General features: G+C 48.8%; 2 protein-coding genes across 3 annotated transcripts; one reads left to right on the top strand and one right to left on the bottom strand.

Moving 5' to 3' along the window:
* Nucleotides 1-7,792: 7,792 nt before the first annotated feature.
* Elovl3 (ELOVL fatty acid elongase 3) lies at nucleotides 7,793-10,994 on the top strand. Its single transcript, XM_075975111.1, has 4 exons — nucleotides 7,793-8,017; nucleotides 8,798-8,929; nucleotides 10,021-10,172; nucleotides 10,342-10,994. Exons 1-4 carry the CDS (start codon nucleotides 7,914-7,916, stop codon nucleotides 10,767-10,769), a joined length of 816 nt encoding a protein of 271 aa, XP_075831226.1. The 5' UTR covers nucleotides 7,793-7,913; the 3' UTR covers nucleotides 10,770-10,994.
* Nucleotides 10,995-11,333: 339 nt separating this feature from the next.
* On the bottom strand, nucleotides 11,334-23,771 carry Pitx3 (paired like homeodomain 3). 2 transcript variants are annotated; one of them, XM_075975113.1, is made up of 4 exons: nucleotides 23,509-23,771; nucleotides 13,268-13,397; nucleotides 12,918-13,120; nucleotides 11,334-12,516 (listed from the first exon to the last, which is right to left on the bottom strand). In XM_075975113.1, exons 2-4 carry the CDS (start codon nucleotides 13,383-13,385, stop codon nucleotides 11,929-11,931), a joined length of 909 nt encoding a protein of 302 aa, XP_075831228.1. In that variant the 5' UTR covers nucleotides 13,386-13,397; nucleotides 23,509-23,771; the 3' UTR covers nucleotides 11,334-11,928. The 2 variants fall into 2 exon arrangements, with proteins under 2 accessions (XP_075831228.1, XP_075831227.1); XM_075975112.1 differs by lacking the exon at nucleotides 23,509-23,771 and adding an exon at nucleotides 16,763-16,967.

Genomic DNA, 23,771 nt, shown 5'->3' on the forward strand with positions numbered 1-23,771 from the left:
GAGCCAACTTTCTAGCCTCAAGAGAGACTGTCTTAAAAAAAAAAACAAGTCAGTACTTGGGAGGCAAAGGCAGGTGGATCACTTTGAGTTTCAGGCCAGCATGGTCTACAGAGCGAGTTCCAGGACAGGATCTAAAGCTACACGAAGAAACCCTGTCTTGAAAAACAAAACAAACAAACAAACAACAACAACAAAAATCAGTTGGTTCTCGTTACATATTTCCTAATCCTGTTTTTAGATGGATTATGAAAATTGACCTGGCTATTAGTCAGGTTTGAATAGCACTGTTCCAAGGCACTGGCCAGCGTTAGATATTTTTGCTTGGTTTAATAGGCGCTAATCAGAATGATATTATACATAGTCTTTAATTTTCACTTCCTTAATTACTAAGGAAGTTGGGTCCTTTAAAAATATATGTTTATTGTTTCTATTTACACTTAGGTGCATATTCAGTTCAAGGCCACAGACATTTTGTGTGTCTACCATGTGACAAGGTGTTCTCGAGAGCAAGTGACCTAGTGAAGATTTGGGAGGACTAGGATTGTGCAGCAAATGCACGGCTAACTACATGCCAGAGGTAGAAACAAGATTGCTAGGCAGTTTGGGCAAAGACCTCTGGGTAGAAACAAGGATGAGGTTGATCCTATCCTACAAACTAGGCTTGTTGTTGTTGTAAGAGCATCTTTCATGTAGCCTGGGCTGGCTCAGACTAGGTCTGCTGCTGCAGGGGATTTGGAACTTTCCACCTGTCAAGAGCTGGGGTTAATTACAGGCATGTGCCACCACACCTGGCTTTGACTAGTCTCTCAAAAACCGAGTGACTTTAGGGCCAAGCAGCGAATACAAACACGTCCAGGAGAGGAATGTTCTCAGAAAGGGAACCAAATGTGGAGGGAAAGGGGAGGCTGTATTATGGCTAAAATATGAAATGTAGGGCGGAGGGATGCTATGTAGTGTCCTGAGGACTTGGTTGTCATCCTTAAAGAGAACTGACTTGGGGCCCAAGAGGATGGCTCAGTCCAGATCCCCATCACCTGTGGGAAAAGCCAGTCAGGCACATGTCTGCCGTCTCAGCACTGGGAGAAGGGCACATGAGGAGACAAGCAGCCAGAGCTCACTGGCTGACCAGTCTAACCAAACCAAAGTTTCATGTTGAGTGAAAGACAATGACTGAAAAAAGTAAGACGGAGGTAAACCTGCCAACCTCTGGTCTCCATCTGCACGTGCATATACATGTGAAAATGTGACACACACCCCTGTAGACACACGCGCAAACATCCACACGAGCACCTACGTGTGTTCACCCGCTTGATCATTCTGCAGGTGTCACACACACAGACACAGACACAGACAAAGAGGAGTGAGCTGACTGACATGTGCTTTCTTGTTTCTGAGATGGCTTCTTGCTATGAAGCCCAGGCTGTTCCTCCTACCTCCGCCTCTCAAGTTACAGGCATGTCTGATGTGTGTTTCAGAAAGACCTTTCTGGATAACCAGGAACGATGGTGCATTGCCTGTGATCCCAGCACTCAGGAGTTCGAGGCAGGAGGACCGTGCTCAAGGATAACATGAGCCACACACATAGTGAGGACATGTCTAATAACCGAAGAGGAAGAGGAGGAAGAGAAGGGGGAAATGATGGAGGAGGAGGAGGAGGAGGAGGAGGAGGAGGAGGAGGAGGAGGAGGAGGAGGAGGAAGGGGCCTGTAATGGTGGCAGCTAGGGAAACAGAAAAGCAGTTACCATTATCTAGAAAGCACCTTCTCGCAACAGAGGTGGACTTAGAAGGGCTGGAGCGTGTGAAATGAACCTGTTTATGTTCATAGCCATTCATCAGGAGTCCTAGATAGGCCTGTGAATCTGTTCCATTCTTTATTTGCCCTCCTTAAAACTTTATGTCCATTTCATGATTCTCCCCTTAAAGTTTTTAAACTGTGGAAAAAGGTATATAAACATAACCTTTACCATTTTCAACCTTTTTAAGTATACAATACAGCGGTGCTAAGCCTACCCTAGAGTTCTGAAGTCAATCTTCAATCATGACTTTCCTTTTTTTTACAATGTTATGTTTATTGGCATTTGTCTGCATGTATGCCTGTGTGGGGGTGTCAAAAACCCTGGAACTGGGCTAAAGACCAGTGTGAGCTGCCATATGGGTGCTGGGGACTGAACCCAGGTCCTTTGGAAGAGCAACCAGTGCTCTTAGCCAGTGAGCCATCTCTCCAGACCCCATGACTTTCCTTTTAATGTAGTTTCATTGAGTTTTATTGAAAATAAACTGAAATTTGTGGTTACCTTTTAAGCAATAATGATTGGTGTTTGCTCAGTGTCTAATATTATTTAATATGCATTCTATAGAATATAGTCCAGGCTTATTTGAAACTCACTATGTAGCCCAGGCTGACCTCAAACCTCAAATAATCTCCTACCTTTTCTTTCCAAGTGTGGGGAATATAAGCACGAACTGCCCCTGGGGCTGGAGAGATGGCTCAGCTGGTAGAGCACGAGACTCTTAATCTCAGGATTGTGGGTTCAAGCCCCATGATGGGTGAAATTTTGTAAGTAGAGACTGCTCATTTATATTAATTACAACATTATTCGGCCAATAGCTTAAGCTTATTTCTAGATAACTCTTTTTTTTTCAAGACAGGGTTTTTCTGTAGCTTTGGTGCCTGTCCTGGAACTAGCTCTTATAGACCAGGCTGGCCTCGAACTCACAAAGATCTACTTGCCTCTGCCTCGCGAGTGCTGAGATTAAAGGCGTGTGCCACCACTGCCCGGCTCTAGCTAACTCTTAAATCTTAAATTAACCCATTTATATTAATCTGTATATTGCCACCAGTCTATAGTTTACCAGTGCTGGCATGTTACTCCTTTGGCAGTTACATGGAGTCTCTTCGACTCTGCCTACTTTCTCTCTATATCTCTGTTTGGATTTCTTGCCTGGCTTTACTCTACTAAGCCACTGGCCGAAACAGCTTCTTTAATAAACAATGGTAATAAAAACGTATTCATAGCGGGGCGGTGGTGGCGCACGCCTTTAATCCCAGCACTTGGGAGGCAGAGGCAGGTGGATCTTTGTGAGTTCGAGACCAGCCTGGTCTATAAGAGCTAGTTCCAGGACAGGCTCCAAAACCACAGAGAAACCCTGTCTCGAAAAACAAACAAACAAAAAAAAAAACAAAAAAAAACCCCCATATTCATAGCATACTGAGGGGAATCACACATCAGTTAAGAGCACTGATTGCTCTTCCAGAGGACCTGGGTTCAATTTCCAGCACCCACATGACAACTTACAACTGTCTATAACTCCAGTTCCCCAAGATCTGAAACCTTCACACCAATGCACATAAAATAAAGTTAAAATAAATTATTTTTAAAAGGCATAAACTGCCACACCAGCTGTGCAATCCTCTTTAGAGCATAGTTTCACATGATTTCCATAAACATCCTTCTGAGGAGGGTATTTTCTCCATTTTACAGACTGGAAAGCTGAGGCCAAGAGGTGTGATGTGATCCCTTTCTCCAAGGTTACCTGGAGACAGAATTTGAAGAGAGGAATCAAACGACCATGTCATTTCTAGAAGAAATGCTAGTATTTCATGTCACATGGAAGAATTAAAAAAAAATTAACCTGAGAGATTAGATAATTAGCAACTGGAAAGATCAGCCTATTTTTGAAGAATTAAAGAAGATAGCAATAAACCTTCTTCTTCTTCTTCTTCTTCTTCTTCTTCTTCTTCTTCTTCTTCTTCTTCTTCTTCTTCTTCTTTTTCTTCTTTTTTTTTAAAGAAGAGTCTTATTGTTTAGTTCTGGCTATCTTGGACCTCACTATATAGACTAGGCTAGCTTCAACCTCTGAGAGATATGCCTGCTTCTGCCTCCATAGTGCAGGGAGTAAAGACAGCTGGTCATAACGTCTTTCTGACGGGTTTATTTGACAGTGCTCTGGAAGAGACTGGTGGAGAGGTCAACAGACAGTTGCAGATGGGAGACAAGAGCTGGATGGGAATCCCTAAGCACAGCAGGCAGTGGCCTGGCACCAGCAAACACAGTGGCATGTTATAGAAATTTCTCAAGCCACAGCCTGAGCCAGTCGCCTGCTCAAACCACCCTATCACTTCTTCCTCAATGCCGAGGTTTTCAGGAAGGCCATCACAAATAGCACAGAAGATAAATAAGTCTGGAACATTTTTCCTGGAGAAACAGTATCACCCAGGTTTACAGACAGCGAATTCCATTGGTCACTGTCACACTCAGTGCCTGGTGTTGAGAGACTGATTTTGACTATTTTCCTGCAAAAGTCTGTGTGCAGTGCCCTTGGAGGTCAGACAGGGCATCAGATGCCCTGGAACTGGAGTTCAGATGGCTGTGAGAGGTCAGACAGGGCATCAGATCCCGAGGAAAACTGGAGTTCAGATTGTTGTGAGCTGCCATGTGGGTGCTGAGAACTAATACTGTTATTCTTTAAAACTTTTATTTTTTCACCAGTCAGCCATGGTGGTGCAGATTTTTAACCCCAGCACTCGGGAGGCAGGTGGATCTCTGTGAGTTCAAGGCCATTCTCCTCTACCTAGCATTTCCCAAGTCACTCAGGGCTGTGTAATGAGACACCGTCTTTTTGGTTTGTTTTATTTTTATTTGTTTTTCAATACAGGGTTTCTCCTTAGCTTTGGCGCTTCTTCTAGAACTTGCTCTGTAGACCAAGCTGGCCTCGAACTCACAGAGATCTGCCTGCCTCTGCCTCCCAAGTGCTGAGATTAAAGGTGTATGCCACCCACCACCACTCGGCTGAGACACTGTCTTGAAGTGGTATTTTTTTTTAATTAATTTATTTTTTTATGGAGTAGGAGCACTTCTGCCACAGTATGCATGTGGATCACAGGAGAAAATTTATGGGTGTTGTTTCTCTCCTTCTACAGGGTGGATCTCAGAGATCAAACCAAATTCGCCAAGCTGGGCAGCAAGTCCCTTTACCCACTGAGTCTCCCTGCCGGCCAATGCGAGTTTTTTTTTAAATAGTCATTGTTTTGCTTGTTCATTCACCCATCAAACATGTTCTCTCTGATGGCCTCTGAGAGCCAAGTTATGAGTGAAGCAATTAGGAATCTCTGGTTATAGGTTAGAGGTAGGAAAGCCGCAGGATCCGACAGAAATTTGACGGAACTGTCTTCTGCGTGGTTAGGCGGAGATGAGCTAAGGATTAACTACTAAGAGATTAACTATGGCCGGAGTTTATGAACCTGGTAAACACCAGGTTTGGGAACAGTTTTTCTGATTTCAGGATAATAAAGAAAGAAATGTACTGTATTAAAGAAGGCTGAAGTATAACCAGCTAGTGTGAGTTCAGTGGTGGTGGCTATGGTAACCAGGTGAGAGGTGACAAGACACAGAGACACCAGATGCTCACTCAAGTCATTTAGATGGGAGAGGCAGAGCTTCCCACTTCCTCCTTCTGTAAGACAGCCCTAAATTTTTTTTTTAAACTGCTTAAATGGCTTTGGGGGTTGAGGGATGGCTCGGTGGTTAAAAATGCTTTAAAGGACCTGCTTAATTCCCAGCATCCATGTTGGGTAGTTCATGATGGCCAGGAAAGATAGCTGGCCTCAAAGGGCACCTTTGCATACATAGCACAGACATATACACATAAATGCAAATACATTTTTTAAAATAAATTAAAAATTAATTTTTATGTCACGCGGGAGACCGGGGTTCGATTCCCCGACAGGGTGCCAAAAGAAAAAAAAATTAATTTTTATGTGGTGTTTTGCCTGCATGTATGTCTGTGTGAGGGTGCAGATTCCTTCAACAGTTAGACAGTTGTGAGCCACCATGTAGGTGCTGGAAATTGAACCCAGGCCCTCTAGGAGAGCAGCTTGTGTTCTTGTTTTTTTTTAATTTAAATTTATTTTATATACATTGATGTGAAGGTGTCAGATCCCCTGGAACTGGAGTTACAGACAGTTGTGAGCTGCCATGTGGGTGTTGGGAATTGAACCCAGGTCCTTTGGAGGAGCAGCCAATGCTCTTAACCATTGAGCTATTTCTCCAGACCAGTAAACAAACAAACAAGCAAATAAATATGAGTGGTGTGTGTGTGTGTATTTTTATTTGTTTGTTTTGTTTTGTTTTTATTTTTTCAGACAGGGTTTTTCTGTGTATCCCTGGCTGTGCTGGAACTCAGATATCTGCCTACTTCTGCCTCCTGAGTGCTGGGATTAAAAGTGTGCACCACCACTGCCCGACTTAAATATTTTTTTTTAATGAAAACTTCTGTTTTCCTAATTCATTTGTGTGTGTGCGTGTGTGTTTGCATGCATGTGGTATATGGGTGTAGGAGTTACTCCTTTGAGGCACAGTCTTTGAATGAATCTAGAGCTTGTGATTTCCTGGTAGGCTGGCAGCTAGCAAATCCCAGCAATCCTCTTATTTGTGTCCCCACAGCCCGGGGGTTACAGGTGGGCAGGACAGAACACTGCCTTGTTACAGGTGTCTGGATCTGAACTCAGGCCCTCAAGGTTGTATAGCAAGTGCTCTTAATCATTGAGCCATCTCTCCAGCCCCTTAAATATTTTTCTTTCTTTCTTTCTTTCTTTTTTCCTTCCTTCCTTCCTTTTTTTTCTTTTCTTTTTTTAAGACAGAATTTCTCTATGTGTAGCCCTGACTGTCCTGGAACTCTCTCTGTAGACCAGACCGGTGGTGTTGAACTTACAGAGTTCTGCCTGCCTCTGCCTGAGTGCTGGAATTAAATACCAGCCCAGGTGATATTTCTTTTCTTTGCATTTGTTTTGGAGATTCCCATCGCCTCTCAAACTGTTCTAAAGCCTTCCAGTCCCCCTTCACTTTCATAAGTCAAGGGCAAAAAGAAGGACAGCCAGTAAGAGTTTACAAGTTTCGAAGCTTTTTGTCACTGGAGCCAGACACATAGGTGTAGGAGTAGACTTCATTAGACAAGTTCAGACTGGGAGGAGAAACGGCAGGGAGCCTCTCCTGGACCTGGATATGAGGAGCCCAGAGGGTGACCCCATTTTTCTCTCCAAAGTTTTTACTGGGCGTCAGAGAGGACGGTTCAGGAAACTATAAAAAAAAACCATAACAGCTTGAGTGCCACCTCCTCAAATATTAACATCAGCAACTCGACAGTAAAATCCATTAAATTTATCTCCCTCCTCCCACAAGCACAACTCCAAAGCTAGGAGACAGAACCAGAGCCCTTCTTCAGGGCCCAGCTTGCTCTTCCTTATTCCAGCCTGGGTTTCATAAGGACATTGACGCTTCCTTCTCTGAAAGTGGGTGCCTGCAGCCGAGAAAGAGTACCTCCACTTTCTCTTCACTGCCAAGTAGGGGAAGATGAAAGCAAAATGAGGCAAAGGCTACGGTCGGCTGTGCCAGAGGAAGACTGGTCTGTCTGGGTACTCAGTGAAATCAAGGATTGGGGTAGGGGGTGTTTATGAGTCAACCTGGAGCAGCTGACAGAATTTAAAAAAAAAAGGAGGAGGAACCGGGAGGAGTGAAGGAGGACTACTGGGTTCGGGGCGTGCTTGGTTCATTGTTCATGGGGGCGGTGCCCTTGAGGACCGATCAGTCCAAGAGGAGGATGCTGGTGAGGCTCAGGGGCGGGACAGAGATGACTCTTGGCTAAGATTGGATAACTGCTGAGGGCGGGAGCTGACCTTGCACAGCCTGGGTCCCCCAGTTTAATAATTGGCGATATATACGGCCAGCCCTGGCCACAGGAGTGCGAGCGGGCTGGTTAGCAGCGCACGTGTCAGGGTCCCTTCTTCCTACACACAAGTTCTTTCCGTCCTGGTTTTCTTCGTCCGGTCCTGAAATCCATCCATTCCATCTTTGGCTCTCTCGGCTCTCATTCAGCTCCCACCCCAAGCTCTGAACCTCGTCCTGTGCAAAAGCGAAATGGCCACATCCATGAACTTCTCACGTGGTTTAAATGCGGACTTGGTGCAACCCTATGACTTCGAGATGTTGCGGGACTTAAGGCCCTATTTGGAGGCGTACTGGTGAGACCTGGTGAGGGGGAAGGACCAACTGCTTTGAGGGGAGTAGAGACAGGGAGTGAATGCCTGTAATGTTTCTCATGCTGCCGGGATACTGGCTCTAAACCCCCCCCCCCTTCCCATTCCCTCCTTCAAGGTTTGCTTTTCAAAGAGATCAGAACTGGAAGAAAGGATCCCAGAAGTGAGAAGATGGGGAGAGGGGTGTGGAGGGAGACAAAAACAAAGGGGAAAGTGCAAACTACAGCTGAGGAGTGAGATTAACCAGAATGAAACACTGTTAGGTTACCTCAGAGACAGAGGACCTGCCTGTCGGGAGTGCCTACAGTCAGCCGCTCCTACACAATTACTATGTATCTTGGCTGCTGAGAGGATTGCCACAAAGTTGGGAACTTCTTCCAAGCTTTCCCAAGGCTCTGTCTTATCCGCCAGACATGTTCTGTGGGCTATTTTTGTTGTTCAATCAACTCAGCATGAGCCAAACAGGCAGAAGATGTTCTTCCCCTCCTTACACCGCAGCCTGGATGGAGTAGTTATTGGCTGCGGGTGGACAACTGTCACTGAGAAAGTCAAAGTCACCTTGCATACGGCTCCTCCTGTCCTGTGCTAGGAACTTTATATGTGAATACTACTGGTCTCCCCTCACCCCCAACCCGGTGTTCCCACACGAACAAGCAATGTCACACTGGTGGAACTCCAGTCTAGAGAAGTCCCTGGGGAGCTCAGTGGGCTTTCCTCTAGGCAGTGTCCACCTGTGACTCTTGCCTCTCTTCCTCCTGTCTCCAGGGTTACCTCGTTCCTCATAGTTCTCATCTATCTGTTGCTCATCTTCGTGGGCCAGAACTACATGAGACCACGGAAGAGCTTCAGCTTGCAGGGGCCTCTCATCCTCTGGTCCTTCTGTCTGGCCATATTCAGGTAAGGCACTCTCCACTCAACCCCTGCTATTCCTTAGTCCTTACACCTGCCTGTTATCCCGAAAGGTTTCTAAAGTCCCTAGCTGCATTGACTTCCTCATTATCTTATTTTCCTCCTTTCTTGGGCCCAAGATGGCAGTCTCTGTCTGTCCCATACCTTATCTATTTATTTATTTAGGTTTCTCAAGACAGCATTTCATTGTATAACAACCTTGGCTATGTTGAAATTAGAGCCTTGAACTCATATCCATTTGCCTGCCTCTGCCTCTGGAGTGCTAGGGTTCAAGGTGTGCACCACTCTTACCTGGCCCATACCTTTGAAAAAATGTTTACTTTTATTTATTTATTTATTTTAGATTTTATTTATTATGTATACAATACAGTGTGATGCCTCCATGTATGACTGCATGCCGGAAGAGGGCACCAGATCTCATTGTAGATGGTTGTGAGCCACCATGTGGTTGCTGGGAATTGAACTCAGGACCTCTGGAAGAACGGTCAGCGTCCTTAACCTCTGAGCCATCTCTCCAGCCCCAGAAATGCTTACTTTTAAAGACAGCCTTTCAAGTATTATCCCAGACTGCCCTAATTGCCCCTATGGAACCCAGGCTGGCCTCATACTCTCTGCATCCTTCCTGTCCCAGTCGTCTGAGTTCTAGGGATACAGATGTGAGGATCCACTCCAGGCCTCTTGTACTCATGAAACCAATACAGCCAGCACATTTCTCTAGCCTTAAATACTGAAATTCCTCTTCAAAGACTCCAACCACTTCCCCAGCCCTCGTTCCCATGCTCATCCATCCCCATGTTGCCACTCATTTCTTCCGACTTTCACCCCATCACAAGAACCTCATTCTTGACTTTTAGTTCCACCCCTCCCCCATGTTGATTGGTCTTTTCTCAACCCTTATCTCCCTGAGAATACTTGTTAGATCTATCAGATTGGCGTCAGGATCTTGAAAGCTGGAACCACCCTCTTTGGAAGGGTAAGGAGGTAACAGGGCTTAGAGAGCGTGTCCAGATGAGGAGAGGTGGAAATGGGTTCACGCCGGGGAAAGGGCCATTATGTTCCTGTGCTCTGTCTCACTTCAGTATCCTGGGTGCAGTGAGGACGTGGAAGTTTATGGGAACACTGCTATTTACACGGGGCCTCCAGCAAACTGTGTGCTTCGCCAACTACGTCGATGACACCATAGTCAAATTCTGGTCCTGTATCTTTGTTCTCAGCAAGGTTGTTGAACTCGGTGAGTGTAGGGGCTTTTTCTCTGTTGCCCAGTGGCTTGCATTCCTCCTCAGAGCCTCCCCTTCCCCTTCACGTGGAGAGTCCCTTCTTCCCCACCCTGAGAACACACCCAGAGCAGTGGGTGGTCCCAGGCTTGAGTGGGATGCCAGCTGTGATTCCTCATCTCTCAGGAGATACGGTCTTCATCGTCCTGCGTAAGCGGCCGCTCATCTTTATCCACTGGTACCACCACAGCACTGTGCTCCTGTTCACGAGCTTTGGATTCAAGAACAAATTGCCTTCAGGTGGCTGGTTCATGACCATGAACTTCGGGGTACATTCCATCATGTACACCTACTACACTCTGAAAGCTGCCAAGGTGAAACACCCCAGCATGTTACCTATAACCATCACCAGCTTGCAGATCCTGCAGATGGTTATGGGAACCATCTTTGGCATCCTGAATTATATCTGGAGGCAGGAAAAAGGGTGCTATGCCTCAACATTACACTTCTTCTGGTCCTTTATGTTGTACGGGACCTATTTCCTCCTTTTTGCTCACTTTTTCCACCAAGCCTACCTCAGACCCAAGAGCAAAGCTAAGTCCAAGAGCCAATGAGAGCTGAAAGAAAAGATGGAACCTCGGGCTTTTCTCCGTGGCACTAAGGGTTAGGTGTGGGAGAATGATTAGGGTACCTTCCCTGTCTGGTTTCCCCCATGGGACTTGTACCCAAAAGTGGCAGGGAGCTATGACAAGCAAGAAATGTCATCCTTTGATCTTTATGCCTTTAATGTGAAGGCCGACCAAACCCTAGGAAGGGGACAGAACTGAGGTCCTTAAAAATGATAATATAAAATTTATTTATATTTAGAAATCTTTCTCTTCTTGCCCTATTTTTTTTAATTAAAGAGATCAACATTATTTTGAGGGTTTGCAGACTTGCAGAAGGAAAGTGGACGCTGGTGGGGAAGGCTGCCCAAGTGATCTACAGGTGGGAAGCCTGAGGGTCTCTGAAGGATAGAGGCACACACAAAGAATCCTAGGCCTGGTAGGCGCTTAATAAATGTCTGTTACAGACTAGAATTTTATTGCTATTCTGTTAGAGGTCCGAGCCTCTGAAAGGAACAGTGAGAAACAAGTGCCAAAATCATAGGCTTCCTAAATTGCAAAATAGATCCCTGAAAGGAAGCATCGGAGATCAAACCTACTAGCTGTCCTCCCTGAGACCACGAGGTGGCGTCGCAGCACCAGCATAGGACGATTCCTGTCAACTAACTGGTTACACCAAGCTTCGTATTCCTTTACTCCATAAATCCTCGCTTTCCCATCCCGGAGGAAAGGAGTGAGACTGAATGAAGCCTTAGAAGCCTGGAGACTCACTCCGTTCCCGTACATCCAGCTGTTCTTTAGGACAGTGGGAAGGATGAAGGGAAGGAGGGCTCAACCGCAAGTCTGAATCATTAGGCTTTTGACAGTCCGCGCACTTTTATTTCATTGATCTTTGAAAATGGGATAGGGGAAGTCTGGAGAAGGCGGGATGGGCCAAGGGTGAATTGGCCCTGGGGGAGCTGGTCCCTGTTCCTGGCCTTAGTCCCAGGGGCGCGGTCTCCGTCTAGGGGCCAAACCACCCCTCGGGGCTGTGAGGGGAAAGGCCCTCTTCGGAGTCTGCCGCTTCTCCCCTTTCAGACCCTGGGACGAGAAGCCAGTCTAGGCGATCCCTGTCCAGAGGGCTGTGAATTACTGCCCCGCCCTCGGGGATGATCCACAGACCTGCGACTCACACGGGCCGTTCCACGGCATACTGGCAGGGGCTGAGGTTGGCGGCAGGAGGCGGCCCGGGCACGGCGGGGTAGCTGAAAGAGGCGTGCTGTTTGGCTTTGAGCCGCAAGCTAGCCAGGCTCGAGTTACACGGGTCCCGATATACGTAGGGGGAGGAGGCGGCTGCCGCAGCGGCGGCTGCTGCCGAGGCGTAAGGGCAGGACACTGCCCCGGAGGACACGGCCGCTGGAGCCAACCCAGGGGGTGCCCCTCCCAGGCCCTGCAAGGCTCCGGGACCTGGTACAGTGCCCGGAGCAGCGGCGGCCGAGGGCACCATGGAGGCGGCGATGGAGCTGGGTGGTGAGAACACAGGCTGCGAGGCCAGAGGCCCCACGTTGACCGAGTTGAAGGCGAACGGGAAGGTCTTGGCGGCGAGCGGCGGGGCGAGCGCCTTGGGCGGCCAGTTTCCATACGAGTAGCCGGGGTACACCTCCTCGTAGGGCGGCACCAGGCCCCCGAGCGGGGCTGCGAAGCCACCTTTGCACAGCTCCGCCTGCTGGCTGCGCTCTCGCTTCCGCCACTTGGCGCGTCTGTTCTTGAACCACACCTGCGGGCAGCGGAGAAAGGCTGTCAGGACCCCGGGCGGCTGGAGAGGGGGCCAGCCAGAGTAGGATCGAGCCCGGGCGGGAAAGATCAGAGGTGGATGCAGCCTAGAAGGGAGGTGCACACTGTGCCAGGGGCCCCGAGAAGAGAAGCTAGCGGCCACAAGGTCTTGCTGGGGAGGGAGGCAGCTTGGGATCTAAGAGAAACAAGACGGAGAAGGTGGGACCGGGGCCGAGCAAGGAATCGCTTTCTAGGGAGTGGCAGGCAAGGCTGCTGGAAGGTGGGGATCCCCGGCGGGCACTGGACCCGACGTGGGGCCCGTACCGCAGAGCCACCAGCTACTTGGAGAGCCCCGCGAGAGCGAGATGCTTGCAGGTGTGGGCTGCGGGTCAGGCGGAGCCATACCCGCACGCGGGCCTCGGTGAGGTTGGTCCACACGGCAATCTCTTCGCGCGTGCTCATGTCGGGGTAGCGATTCCTCTGGAAGGTGGCCTCCAGCTCCTGCAGCTGCTGGCTAGTGAAGTGCGTACGCTGCCGCCGCTGCTTCTTCTTCAGCGAGCCGTCCTCGGGGGAGCCCCCCGGCAGTGAGGCCGAGGCCTTCTCAGAGTCTAGGGGGCGGAGAACAGATTGAGGTAGGTCACAGGGAGCAAGGGCCTGTGCCGATTCTCTGGCTTTGGGACCTCTAGGAATTCTCAACACACAGCCATCAAGGCTAAACTGTTTTCTCCTCCACCCCCAGAAGGGGGCGCGCTCACCACTGTGCTCCTGGCCCTTGCAGCCCTGTTCCAGGAGCGGAGGGTGTGGAGTGCCTGCATCTGACAGGGACAGGGCAGGGCTCCGAGCCTCTGCCTCGCTGAGCAGCCCGAACTCCATGGAGGGAGGGCTCTAGGGGAAAGAGAAAACACGGATCAAGTTAACAGAGGTAAAAACCAGGGACTAACGGCTACCCTGACGCGGTGGCGCATGCCTGTGATCTTAAGACTCAAGAGGCAGACCCAGGAAGATCGCCCATGAATTCGAGCCCAGTCTACCCTACATTGTGAGCGCCAGGTCAGCCAAGAACACATAGCAAGACCCTGCCTCAAACAAACAAGACAACAACAACTAAACCCTGGGGTTATCACATTTCCCCACAACATTCTCGCCTCGTTTCTCATGTGTTGACATAAAGCTGTCTTGAATAGTGTACTCTAGAATAAGCGTGGAGAGACAGCTTGGCGGTTTAAAGCACCACTTGGATTCCCAGCACCCACATGACTGGTGGCTCACAACCATCTGTAATTCACTACTAGTGGATGCAAAGCCTTCTTCCAGCCTTCCCGGGGACTGGACACCCAGGTGCACAGGCATGCATGCAGGGAAGACACCCACACACTGAAAATACATCTAAAAAAACGGAAGAGTTGAGAAAGAGAAACCAAGTGAGAAAAAGATGTACACGGAGAGGTTTTATGCACACATGAGGACCACAGATACACTAACTGGTAGACACAGGCCTAGTGCCACAGCCGCTCCTTTTTGTTTGTTTGAGGCAGGGTCTCATGAAGCTCACGGCTTTAATCTGTGATCTTCCTGCCTCTACTTTTGAATGCTAGAATTACAGGCCTGTGTTACCATGCTTTATTAAGTTTCAGTTTTATTTATTTGTTTTTTGGGGGGAGGGTTGAGACAGGGTTTCTCTGTGTAGCCCTGACTGTCCTGGAACTCTCTCTGTAGACCAGGCTGGCCTTGAACTAACTCATAGAGATCTGCTTACCTCTACCACCCTAGTGCTGGGATTAAAGGCGTGCAATACCACCACCACCTGGCTTTAAAGACTTTTTCTTTTTTTTTTTCAGTTTTATTTTTTAAAATATAATGTTTGTTTAGAGCCAGATGTGGTAATAATTCCAGTACCCAGTACCCCAGAAGGTAGAAGGTCTGGACTTTAAGACCAACCTTGGCTACATGAAACCTTGTCTCAAAAAACAAGGGGTGATTCTTCTGTAAAGTGCTTGTCACACAAACATGAGGACTTGGGTTTGATTATTTTTTTAGCACGAACATAACACTACTCTTTAACCCCATGCCTGAGGATAGAAACAGGAGGAACCAGCAGATTACTGGCCAGCTCTAAGTTCAATGAGAGACTTGACAAGATGCAGGATGATGGAAGAAGACACAGATGCTGCTCTCTGCCTCCACATATATGTGCACGCATACCTTCATACACATGAACACGTACACAAGGAATACTTGTTTAGATTTCCTGTAGAGCATCTCTAATCAAAAGCTCTGGAACTGCAGGCTGGGGAAATGGCTCGCTAATGAAGAGCAGTGGTTGCTTTTCCAAAGGTCCTGAGTTCAATTCCCAGCATCCACATGGTAATCCACAACCGTAGCTATGACTGTAGTTCCATGGGATCTGATGCCCTCTTCTGGCATGCAGGCATACACACAGATAAAATACCCATATACATAAACAAAATAAAATAATTAAAAAATAAACCTGAAACTGGAAATGTAACCGTAGCATGGAATTCATAGAATCCCAGGTTTCAGACACCGACACCAAGATTAGGGATGATCAAGCCAGCTCAACCATTTCATAGGTGGACCCAAAGAACCAAAGTAACTCAACTAAGCCACTGAGCTTATTTACACAGTTAGGACCTGAACTATATCTGTGGGCTCCTAAAAGGCTTTTTTCAAATTGTGTCCTTGGAGCCTGCTGCAGAAGCCCCATCAGAGGTTTCACCAGAACGCCACCTTGGGTCTCCTTAGGTCTGCTTCAGCACTAGGGCCACCCTACTTGTTTGGGTTATTATACTTTCTGAAAGGATTTTGTTTGAATAAAGGTTCCATGTCAAAATCAAGTTTGAAAACCACGAGGGGGGGGTTGTTGGGAGAGATGGCTCGGTGGCTTCAAGCACCTGTTCTTACTGAGGATCTGGGTTTGATTCCCAGCATCCACAAGGCAGCTCATAACCATCTGTAACTCCAGCTCCAGGGTATTCAGTACCCTTGTCTTGTCTCCACATGGGCAAAACAGTCTTGCAAAGTAAAAATAAATAAATGAATACAAATTACAAAAGAAAAGAAAACCAAAGGCACTTAGGACCCTTCTGTTCCTTTGCTTGTTTAAAACATCTTGCTTCCTACTAGTTATCCCTCCATCTCTTGCCTGTCAGTATGTATGGATTCCTTTAGACACATCCCCAGCACACACACACACACACACACACTTCCTGCTAGTATTCCTATCCCAAACCTCCTAGCCTGATCTTGTCAAGGAGCCTGCCTAGGTCCCTCAGGAGGGTTTCCCTGCAGGGTCCTCCTTCTGGTGGGCTCTCCCAAGACCTCTCATGGGAAGAAAGGGAAGGGACAGTACTGGCACTGATGATTCCAGGAGCGTCTTGGGCAGGAAATAGAAACTAGAAAAGGACAGAGCTAGGTGTGTGCATGGGGGTGTGTATGTGTCTCTCTCTCCAACACCTTCTCCCCATCTTCAGGGACACAGCACAGGCTACATGGGGAGGCATTAATGTGCTGGATTAGCCCACATCGAGATGAACTTCACTTGGCAGATCTGAATTATTAAGAGCCTTTCTCAAGGGTGTGCAGATGGACAATGGCCTGTGTTTGTACATGGTAATGCCCCCTTCAGCCAGCTCTGAGAGCACAGCTGTGCCCCACCCCAAGCCAGGTTGACAGTAAGGCAGAGGTCAAGGCAGAGGTTAAAAACAGTCCTCCCTCTTCTGCTGGCATAAGGGTTGTGATCTTGGACTTTTTGCTGGGGTTAGAGGGGCGAGCAAGACCAGAGGGAACCCAGCAAGGAAGGGAGAAGTCACCCAAGTGTGCAAGTGTGCTCAGTTTTTCTCCCTTTCCAGGTCTCAGGGCAGGAGCTTGGAATTTGAGAATTCAGACCCGACAGGCCACTCCCCACTGGAATGGAGGTGGCCTTGCAGGGACCTGTGACAGTTTGACTAGCACTTCTTCACAAATTTCTGGAAAGATGTGGGGGGCACTTAGAGCTGGAAATTGAGGTGCAGCTTCAGCCTGCCCTTCCTTTAGATTCAAGATGACCTTGAAATTCAAACCGCGCTGCTGACTTTTCCAGGAGCCACCAAAGCAACACAGAACCGGGCGAAAGGGACAGTGAGGTTTGCTTGTGGGAAAAGCTATGTCCCTCTGTTGCCATTCATCCGCACAGTCTGTTTTGGCAGCAGACTCCTAGTTTTCCAAGCTCCCCTTCCCCTGGCATTCCATACCTGGGTCTTGATTTCATCCTCTATTTCAGTAGGAGGAGGCCAGGGAGGAGGATAGCAGCCGGAGCAAAAGACAGGGCTAAGTCCAAGCTGTGTGTTCTCAGAGACAGGCAGACACATGTGCAGACCAACACGGCCCTGACTTAGACACAATGAGCACTTGGACTTGAAGCTAGAGGCACAAAAACACGCACTCTCCCACACATGCTGTCCTACATTCAGGCAGACAGACACACACCGGCACACAGTCTCCTCTCTCTCTGACAGGGACAGCTGCCTGGGTTGTTTTGGAGCTAGCCATTCCCCTCCCCCTCTCTCTTCCCCTCCCTGGCCCCTCTGAACCTCAGCTCTCTCAGTCCCCGGAGTTCAGAACTCTGTGTGGGGGAGGAGGAAGCCAAGGGGACCAGGGAATAATATTTTTCATGTAGTGGCTATTGGAGAGAGGCGGCTCGGCTGAGTAAGAAGACACGAGAAAGCTGGTGCCAGGTAATCAGGCAGGGAGGTAATCTGTTATGGGCCAAAGAAATTAGGTTTGGAGTTAAAAGATCTAGGTTCGTGTCCAGGTAACCCCAAACTTACTCTGTATCCTTGGCAAGATGTTTCATCATCTCTAAGAGGGAGATTGTAATCCCTTTTCTACCTTTGTTCATTTTTTTTATCTTTCCCCTTCAGATGGGGTATCCTATATAGCACAGGTTGTCCTCAAATTTGTGATCTTCCTAGTAGGATTACAGGTATGTGCCCGTGATCTGCCTTCATTATTATATTTTCTATCTGTCTGTCTGTCTATCATCTATCAGCCCAAGATGGCCTTGGGCTCACTTATAGCTGAGGATGACCTTGAATTTCTGTTCCTGCTGGCTGTTTCTAGCCCCTAAGTACTGGGGTTAAAGGCACGTGCCACCACCATACCTAGTTGATGTGGTGCTGGGAATCGAACCCAGGGCTTCCTTCATTTTAGGCAAGCACTCTACCAACTGACCCACGTCTCTAGCTCCAAAGTATAGCCTGGGCTGCCTCCTGCCTCATGATCCTCCTGTTTTACCCTCGTTAGCATTTGCCTACTGACAAGCACCACCACAATTGGCCAGTATTGTTATAAGGTTCAAATAACATATAGCTTATATAAAAATAAAATTCAGAATATTTTTCTAGTTCCTTCTAGGAGTTGAGCACTAAAACCTCACCCTTGCTTGGGTGGTTCACCTGCCCAGGCTCTGTGTCTGGAGGAGAAAGTCATCTTGTGAAGACTGGTGAGATACTGCACTTCAGTGAGGGCTGCGGCGCTCAGTCCTGAACTTAGAGCATAGGGAATAAAGAAGCAGCAAAAATGGGCTAAGGAGTGCAAGCAGGGAGCCACTGGCATCAGGGGCTGCTGAAGAAAGAATGAAGCTGTCTGACTCTTGACTGAGTTCATAACTACAGTGAGGGGCTGCAGACAGTGACACCGCAGACAGAAGGAGCACGCACAAAAGCCGGGCTATGAAGAGATGAGAGGGAGGGCACAGAACTCAGGCAGGCAGCCTCATGTCCGGGTGGGCCGGTCAGGCAGAGACTGGGGGCGCCAAGTTGTTATCTGAGTTGGAGACAGGCTGACTGAGGATTAAGCTCCCCCAAACTGCTACAGGTCAGGAAGCTGAGGAGTTGGGCCAGGGGCCAGTGGAGAGGGAGGGAAATGCAGCCCTGTGGAAGCTGCCTGGCTGGTTGATGCTGGCAGGGTCAAACATAGCCAAAAGATAATTGGTGATGAATCTATCTCCCAGAGGGTTTGCATGTCCTCGCCTACTCTTTTTGACACCCTTTGCTGGAGATGCAAGGACCAGGCTTCACTGGCATCATGGAGGCTAGCCCAGGCCTAGGGAAAAGAGAAGGGCAGGTATGTTTTGATTCCAAAGTACAATAAGTCTGTAACGGACCAGCAACAACAAAATATGCAGAAGACATTAAGGCAAAGACCAGATCATAGGCCACTGTGGTTCCCAAGGGACACAGGCTCATTGGAAGAAGGCAACTGTCATGGAACCAACTTGCAGTCCAAAAGCCAGAGGAGTAGATGAAGACCACTGGGAGAACCCAAGATAAGTTGAAATAGCGATACCTGAAACACGAGCAACAGCATGGAAAGAATGGGGGAAAATCCTCAGCTTGCAGGGAGTGGATGAGGAGGGGCAGAAGCAGCCCTGGGGTTGTGGCCTGTGGCTCTGCTCAGCAAATAGTAAACTGGGAACAGGGGAAAACCAAGGTCCCTAAACTAGACAGTACCATCCCATAAGCCTAGGGCTGAAGCAAATCCCTGGCATGCCTATAGCCTTCCATTCAGTTGGGGTGTCCAACACCCAGACTCTGGTCTGCTGAACTGCAGTGTGCCAAGGGGAACGGATGCCTCTTAGTTTCCTCATAGCTTCAGGACAAAACGTAGCACCTCAGGTGGAGACAGGGGTGACTTGATGGACCCAAGTCACCAAGTTTCTGAGTGTTCCTTCTTTGGTCAAGCATTATATGTGTGCTAAATAAGAGGGGTCCCCAAGAACTGTAGCCCACAGGCTTTAACTTGCTTACTTACAGTCTAGGGAGCACACAGAACATATGATAAGAGAAAGGTTGTGGGCGATCAGATGTGGGAACCTGTAAGAAGAGGTATCAAGTGTTGGGGCTCAGAGGATGTAGGTACTTGACTGATAGGGTGGTTGTGGAGAAAGAGAAGGGGCAGGGCCTTCTAAAGAACCCAGAACCAACCATTGGGAGTGGTTAAAGTTCTACACAGACCCTCGTTTGATCAAAGGCTTAATGTGGGACATGAAGGACTAGCAGCAAAAAGGGCTTAGATCGAGGGGGCCCGTGATGAGAGACAAGTGCTGGTTCAAATTTGATAAAGTCAAGGCTAGAGTGTTCCTGGCTTTTCTTCGGGAAAAAAATCCTAAATTCAGGGTGTGGTCACATATGTGATCCCAGCACTGAAAAGACTGAGGCAGGAAGATCAAGAGCTCAAACCCAGCGTGGGCTTTATAAGGAAACCATACAGAAAAATAGAGATGGGATGTGGTAGCAACTAATAGGAAATTTCTCTGAGATCTCTAGCTTGATTTTATTAATTTTCCTGTGCTCAGGATTGAGTCAGGTCCCTTGTACATGCTAAGTGAAGACCCTACCACCACTAAGCTACCTGAGGCATATCCCTGGCCTCTCTAGCTGAAATTTAAGACTTTAAATTGACTTCGCACCCTATTTCATAAAGCATATGTGTATTTACAACCCCAGTCTTAAGGTAACATCCATCACACAGGGAAGGTAGGCCACAGGCTGCCTATCACTCTCTACTCCTGTATGGCCTTCCCAGCTCTCCCAGGAAGCACTGCTGAAAGCTGTGGGATTAGTTTTGCCAGTAGCCAGTGTCATACAAAAGCAGCATCTCTGTGCCTTTATTTGCGGCGGTAACTAGAATGGATTGGCTTTACAAGGTTTACAAGGAAGGTTGCCACCATGCCTGGCAGCACTAGGGAGGCTGAGGCAGGAAGTTTCCAGTTCAAAGCCAGCCTGGAATACATAAAGGAGACTCTATACAAACAAACAAAAAAATTAAAGATTGTCTTACGGAAGGAAGACAGGGAAGAGAGGTGGATTGGACTGTCACTCTTATAGGTCATTGCACACCCTGCACACCCTGCAGGTCCTCTAAAGCTCAGGACCTAATAGATCCCTTTGGCTCGCTGTCATCTCCCTCTCCCATACTGAAGCAAATGTTAGTTTAAGTGAATGGAGAAGAAAAGATCTGACTGTTCCCACCCCTCCGTCACTAGTTCTGCTTCAGTCTTTCACCCTGCCCTCCCTTCCTGGACTTGGATCCTCAGCTCTCACTGACATTCTTGAGCAGTAGACAGGCAGAGTTCAGGTAAGGCTATTTGGTAGAGAGGTTAAGACATATGGGGAGCTCCTCATGTACCCAGAGAGGGGCAGGATGATGGCTGACACAGGAACTCCAGGGAAGATGTTCCAACTGTCCTTAAGAACCTGGCTGTGGCTGAATCAAGGACACGATGGGGCTACTCCAAAGCAGAAGACCCCACCTCCTAAAGAAAGGTTCTGTGGCCATGGGGAGTGCAGTTTGGGCAGAATAACAGCAGGAAGGTTTCTTGTGGTGTTTCTCCATTTACAAGGAGCTTTCCTTCTGTACACAACTGATATGTTTCATGTAGGTCTCACAGGCCCTGAGTGGCAGGAATGTCCATCCCTGCTTATCTCCAAGGAGGCAGGGAACTGTGTCCTAGGATGCACAGAACCAAGAGGTTTGAGCGGAGTTCTGCTTTTCCTTGTCTCGCCCTCCACACTGCAACCATGAGGGACTGAAGCCCTGATAGATTCTGTTTCTACTTCTCTGAAAATGAACCCTGGAAGTTAGCGGTCCACTGTGTCAGAGCACATTCTCCTATTTATCCTAAGCTGTAGTTCTCTAGTTCTAAGAGTCCCCACCCCCAACATCTCCAGTTTCAGGATTCAGCAGGCAAGTCCTCCACTCATTTAGGTCTTTTATTGTGTTGTAGATTTTCTTCTTGTTTCCCAGCAAGCCCTCCCTGTTCTCCATTTTGCCAACCATCCTCTCTCTCTCTCTCTCTCTCTCTCTCTCTCTCTCTCTCTCTCTCTCTCTCTAACCCAGGACTTTGGGTATGCTATGCAAACACTCTCCCACTAAGCTACACTCCTGGCTCTGGTCTCTGACTTCCCTAGGGCCATAGCATCCTCCCTGAGAGCTTCTGGGTCAAGCACTCAGCTACATGGTTTCATACGCGAGAGGAAGAAAGTTCTGTTTTGCTTTGTTTTTGTTTTCAATCATCTTTGCTATGATGCTATCTTTTTTTTTCTTTTTCAGTCTTTTTGGTGAAAGCCAAACTTTGGGTTTTCAAAGAGCCAGCTGTAATGCCTTCATTATTTCTTCCCTGATATGGAGTCCTTCATTTCCTGCATAGTTTCAGTGATTTTCCCCCCAAAAGCAATGGGAACACAAGCCCCTAAGATGTATACGGACTGTGATGGGAATAGTTGGGGTGGGAGTCTATGTTTATCAAGGAGGGCAAGGGACAAACAAAAGATGAGGAGCAAGGTCTCAGCCAGAACCTTAGGACTGAGGAGTGGAGGCAGGAGTGTGAGAAATAAGAATTATATTTTCCTTACGGGTGGAGGAGGAGAAAAGTGGACTTTTTAAGATTACTCATTGTTAAACAATTTTTTTGTACCCCGGATGAGTTGTCCTGTTCAAGTGTGTAGATTCGGAGTTCCCTTCTGCTTAGCTGGGCTCTAGTTAGAGTTGGAGGTCAGGGAGGGAGGGTGGCCGTTATACTGGTCCAAAGGAGTCAGAGCTCTCTCTCAGTCAGAAAGAAGCAAACAGGGCAATTGAGACATCTTTCTTGGGCAGATTAAGAGGATGGTGCAGGCATCATGTGGACCACAGAGTGGATTTCATCTACCTCCTTTTCCCTTTCCCCTATCTCAGAAAGGCAGGATTTGCTTTACGAAAGGGCTACGATCTCTTTGTCTGGTGGGTTCTTGTCGCTCAGGAACTGTGAGTGGGCCAACAACCAGACTAGGAGTGTGAGGGCATCTAGTCGGCGGTACTGGAATTTAGGGTTAGAAAGGGGGTGGGGGGAGGCATAACAGTCGACTCCGAGTTTGTGAGGGAACTGAGACTCTCAGGGGCTTGCTGGTGGAAGGATGTTCACTGACCCGCTGCTGATGTACCTATAGCTTATTCTTTGCTTTGTTGGTCTTGATTCTTTCCTCACATTTGGATTGTGGAAGTCTATCGATGCCCTGATCTGTTTGAGCTAGAGTGGGGTTGTTTCGCAGAGGTACCCTGTTCTAAGGCCAGGCTGCGTCGTTTCATTTCCCGGCTCCCTCTGGGTTCAACAGGCAGAAGGGGCAGAAAGAATCAGGTTTGCAAACTGGAAGTTGGAAATTCAGGGGACACCCCCACCCCCGAGAAGACCCCATTGCACAAACCGCAGCTGGGCAGGCGCTGCCGGATAGAAGGACATGCCAGCCGGCCAGGGACATTCTGTCCACCACTATTGGACACATCGTCTCTTCGGGAGAGACCCACTTTGCCACCCCAAACATTCTGTCCGCTCAAAACCCCACGTGCCGCTGACATTCTGTCTGATTCTGAGGCGGCTCTGAATCTGGACCCTTCCAGACCTCGACGCCCCACGTCCGTCACTTTTGTCGCGTTGAGCTGGCAGCGTCGGCCCTGTAGCCAGCGGCCATCTGACTCTCGCAATACGGCTCCTATTCCAACTGCCGAGCAGCTGGGAAGAAAAGCAGGAGCTACTATAAGCACCCCTACTTCCAGCCGCTGCAGTCTGTGTAAGCCTGGGCTAAGGGGCGCTGAGCGCTGCCTGTTGCCCTTACGCCGGACGACCGTAGCTTTCTGCTACCCCTATTACCTTCTGGTCACTTGCCCTCTTCCCCTAGATACCAGGGTGCTTTCTGGCAAAGGTTTCCAGACTCCCTGCTCTGTGATCCATGCAGTTCTTCGGCTTCTCTCCTGGTCCCCTTAATCATCCCGGTCCCCCATGTCCTTACCCGGAGTTTCCCTTCTCCCAAGTACCAGCCCGGGGGCTGCTGTACGCCTTTCCAGTATTGACCGGTTCCCCAAACACAAGAGTTCAGCCGCCCCAGGTTCCCTTTTAGGAGTCCCAGAGCCGGTCTTGACCCTCCGGTCCCCTGAGCTCCTGTTCCCCGCATGGCCGAGCACTCACAGTGCGTCCCGCAGCAGGCAGACTCCCGGTGGTGGTGGTGGTGGTGGTGGTGGCGGCGGCGTTGGCGGCGTTCTGGAGCGCAGGCAGGGGCCAGGGGCCAGGCACCCTGCCGGGTGGGGGCCGCCCCCCTGCTCTGGGGCGGCCGCTCTGCTGGGCGCTCCCAGGCTAGCAGAGGAGAGAGTGAGCCTCACAGAGTAGTGCCACCCCCCGCCGGCGCCCATTCACTTTATGGCAGCCCAGGGCGCCCCCAGCCCGCAGCCGCT

The sequence above is a fragment of the Microtus pennsylvanicus genome, chromosome 5 (assembly GCF_037038515.1).
Source record: "Microtus pennsylvanicus isolate mMicPen1 chromosome 5, mMicPen1.hap1, whole genome shotgun sequence".
In the NCBI taxonomy this organism is placed as follows: Eukaryota; Metazoa; Chordata; class Mammalia; order Rodentia; family Cricetidae; genus Microtus; species Microtus pennsylvanicus.